At 40.8% G+C, this 3,729-nt stretch overlaps 1 protein-coding gene across 1 annotated transcript; it reads left to right on the top strand.

The window, feature by feature from the left end:
• The first annotated feature begins 2 nt into the window (after positions 1-2).
• On the top strand, positions 3-355 carry LOC108296963 (small nuclear ribonucleoprotein G-like). The gene has a single exon (XM_037735234.1). The coding sequence runs from the start codon at positions 3-5 to the stop codon at positions 228-230; it is 228 nt and encodes a 75-aa protein (XP_037591162.1). The 3' UTR covers positions 231-355.
• Positions 356-3,729: the final 3,374 nt, after the last annotated feature.

Raw genomic sequence — 3,729 nt, 5'->3', positions numbered from 1 at the left:
TCATGAGCAAAGCTCACCCTCCTGAGTTGAAAAAATTTATGGACAAGAAGTTATCATTGAAATTAAATGGTGGCAGACATGTCCAAGGAATATTGTGGGGATTTGATCCGTTTATGAATCTTGTGATAGATGAATGTGTGGAGATGGCGACTAGCGGACAACAGAACAATATAGGAATGGTAATACGAGGAAATAGTATCATCATGTTAGAAGCCTTGGAACGAGTATAAATAATGGCTGTTCAGCGGAGAAACCCATGTCCTCTCTCCATAGGGCCTGTTTTACTATGATGTAAAAATTAGGTCATGTACATTTTCATATTAGACTTTTTGCTAAATAAAATTTTATAATAGTCAAAAAAAAAAAAAAGCTGGAGGCATTACGCTACCTGACTTCAAACTATACAACAAAGCTACAGTAAGCAAAACAGCATGGTACTGATACCAAAACAGAGGTATAGACGAATAGAACAGAACAGAGGCCTCAGAAATAATGCCACACATCTACAACCATCTGATCTTTGACAAACCTTTCAAAGCAAGCAATAGGGAAAGATTTCCCTGTTTAATAAATGGTGTTGGGAAAACTGGCTAGCCATGTGCAGAAAGCTGAAACTGGACACCTTCCTTACACCTTATACAAAAATTAACTCCAGATAGATTAAAGATTTAAACATAAGACCTAATAACATAAAAACCCTAGAAGAAAACCTAGGTAATACCATTCAGGACACAGGCATAGGCAAGGACTTCATGACTAACACACCAAAAGTAATGACTACAAAAGCCAAAATAGACAAATGGGATCTAATTAAACTTAAAAGCTTCTGCACAGCAAAAGAAACAATCATTAGAGTGAACCAGCAACCAACAGACTGGGAAAAAATTTTTGCAAGCTACCCATCTGACAAAGGGCTAATATCAGAATCTACAAAGAACTAAAACAAATATACAAGAAAAAAGCAAATAACTCCATCAAAAAGTGGGCAAAGAGTATCAACAGACACTTTTCAAAAGAAGTCATATATTAGGCCAACAAACATATGAAAAAATGCTCATCATCACTGGACACTAGAGAAGTGCAAATCAAAATCACATTGAGATACCATCTCATGCCAGTTAGAATGGCGATCATTAAAAAATCTGGAGACAACAGATGCTGGAGAGGATGTGGAGAAACAGGAACACTTTTACACTGTTGGTGGGAGTGTGAATTAGTTCAACCATTTTGGAAGACAGCATGGAGTTTCCTCAAGGATCTAGAAATAGAAATACCATTTGACCCAGCAATCCCTTTACTGGGTATATACCCAAAGGATTATAAATCATTCTATTATAAAGATACATGCACACTTATGTTCATTGTCTCACTGTTTACAAGAGCAAAGACTTGGAACCAACCCAAATGCCCATCAATGGTAGGCTGGATAAAAAAAAAAAATTGGCACATATGTTTCAGAGCCCAAACTTGCCTTTGTACCATATATATACCATGGAATACTATGCAGCCATAAAAGAAGATGAGTTCATATCCTTTGCAGGGACATGGATGAAGTTGGAAACCATCATTCTCAGCAAACTGACATAAGAACAGAAAACCGAACAACACATGGTCTTACTCATAAGTGGATGTTGAACAATGAGAACACATGGACACAGGAAGGGGAACATCACACACTGGGGTCTGCTGGGGACTTGGGGGCTAGGGCAGGGATTGCAGGGGGTGGGGAGATGGGGAAGGCTAACATTAGGAGAAATACTTAATGTAGTTGGTGGGGGGATGGAGGCAACAAATTACCATGACATGTGTATACCTACGTAACAATCCTGCAAGATCTGCACATGTACCCCAGAACTTAATGTAAAATAAGAAAAGGAATGAAAATAGGTGATCCAGAGAACATTTTGCACTTGTAGAAGTGGTGTGATATTAAACACAAGTATTACTTGTGTTGTAAATGCAGCCTCTGTTTTAAGAACAAGCCAATCAAATGCACAAAGCCACAGACATTGAAAGATGGGAAATAGGATGTAGTTCCTTGTCATTTCAGAATCTGAGGTTTTTGATATATAAAATCACTTGAAATGTGCTTGCTTCTCATTAAGGAAAAGTTATAATTTGCCTTACCTTCAGTTTAATTTCGCTGCTTGAACCTAGACTCATTAAAATAATGTTCCAGAGCCCAAACCTTGCCTTTGTACCATCTACTCTTTCATGGCTTTGTTCCTTCAGGTCTCTTGAGATTCACTGAATACACCTGACACAGATGCATGTGCGCACGCGTGCGCGTGCACACACACACACACACCGCTTTTCAAGGAAACATAACAAACTAAAAGCCATTTGGGCATTTTTTAATTTCTAGAACTTTTTAGCAGGTGGTTTTCTTCAATTAAAAGGAAACTTTTAGATGGAGTAAGATGGCAGGATAGAAGGCTACATAATTTATTCCCCTTCAGGAAGACCATATTTTGACAACTAACTACACACAAAAAGCATCATCAAGAACCAAAAATCAGGTGAACAGTCACAGTATCTGCTTTTAACTTTATATCACTGAAGGAGATATTGGAGAGGGTAGGAAAGAGAGTCTTGAAGTGCCAAGGCCAACCCTCCTCCATCCCCTGGCAGTGACCACATAAAATGGCTTTTCCATGTGCTTTGGAGAGGGACAGCACAGCAACTGTGACGATTTGCATTGTTGAACCAGGCTGTACTCACCTAACATCCACTTGTGAAAGGAGAGTTTTGACCAGCCTTAGCCAGCGGGAAATTACCCATCTCAGCATTGGAGCTTGGATTTCCACAAGCCTCACCACTGCAAGCTGGAGTGCTCTGATGCCCTAAGTAAAGTTGACAGACAGTCTAGGCCACAGGACTGCAATTCTTAGGCAAGTCCTAGTGTCAAGCTGGGCTCAGAGCCAGTGGATGGGGGTAGGGGGGGACATGTGACCTTCTTAGACATCAGCCAGGGTTGCTGACGGAGTAATTGTGTCACTCCACATACACTCTTTGGCAGCAGCCACATGATGAGAGAAAAAAAATATGTGTTTGTAAGAGGGAGAATACAGCAAATAAGAGATTTTACATTGACCTCAGTGCTTCCCTGTCACAGCTGAGACCTGGCAGGATTTATCACCTGGTAACTAAAAAGCCCTTGAGCCTTGAATAGCCAACAGCAATACTCAGGTAATATGCCATGGACATTGGGCTTTGTGATGTGTGGGCTCCAGGTGTGACTAGACATGTTTCCAGATGTGGTGGCCATAGAGACTTCTGTTTGAGAAAAGCAGGGGAAAAGTAAATAAAACTCTGCCTTGCATCTTAGGAACTAGCTCAGCTACAGTGGAGTAGAGCACCAACAAGATACCTGGGGTCACTGAGTCTATGTTTAGGCTTTTTGTCTACACTTCTAGAGCAGCCCTGACTCAAAGAGTGATTTCCAGGCCTGACAGCATTTATCAGAAGCTGACTGAAGAGCCTGGGGGTTTTAAGTGCACATTGGTGATGGCCTGGCAGAACCTTCCATGGGCCAGTAGTGGTGGCAGCCATAGGTAAAGATTCCTCTGCCTGTAGAAAAAGAAGGGAAGAGTAGGAAGGACTTTTTTTGCTATTTAAGTGCCACCTTAGTCACACTAGAGTGGAATACCAGGTAAATTTCTAAGATTTTTAACTTTAATGTCTGGCTCCTGGACAGTATCTCTGGACCACCCTAGGGCCTAAGATAAT

Source organism: Cebus imitator, unplaced genomic scaffold, assembly GCF_001604975.1.
Source record: "Cebus imitator isolate Cc_AM_T3 unplaced genomic scaffold, Cebus_imitator-1.0 Scaffold756, whole genome shotgun sequence".
Lineage (NCBI taxonomy): Eukaryota > Metazoa > Chordata > Mammalia > Primates > Cebidae > Cebus > Cebus imitator.
The sequence above is the reverse complement of the archived record's forward strand: the minus strand, read 5'-3'. Positions and strand labels throughout refer to the sequence as shown.

Bases quoted from the DNA above. Each gene is read 5' to 3' on its own strand.
- LOC108296963 (XM_037735234.1), top strand. From the start codon at position 3: ATGAGCAAAGCTCACCCTCCTGAGTTGAAAAAATTTATGGACAAGAAG.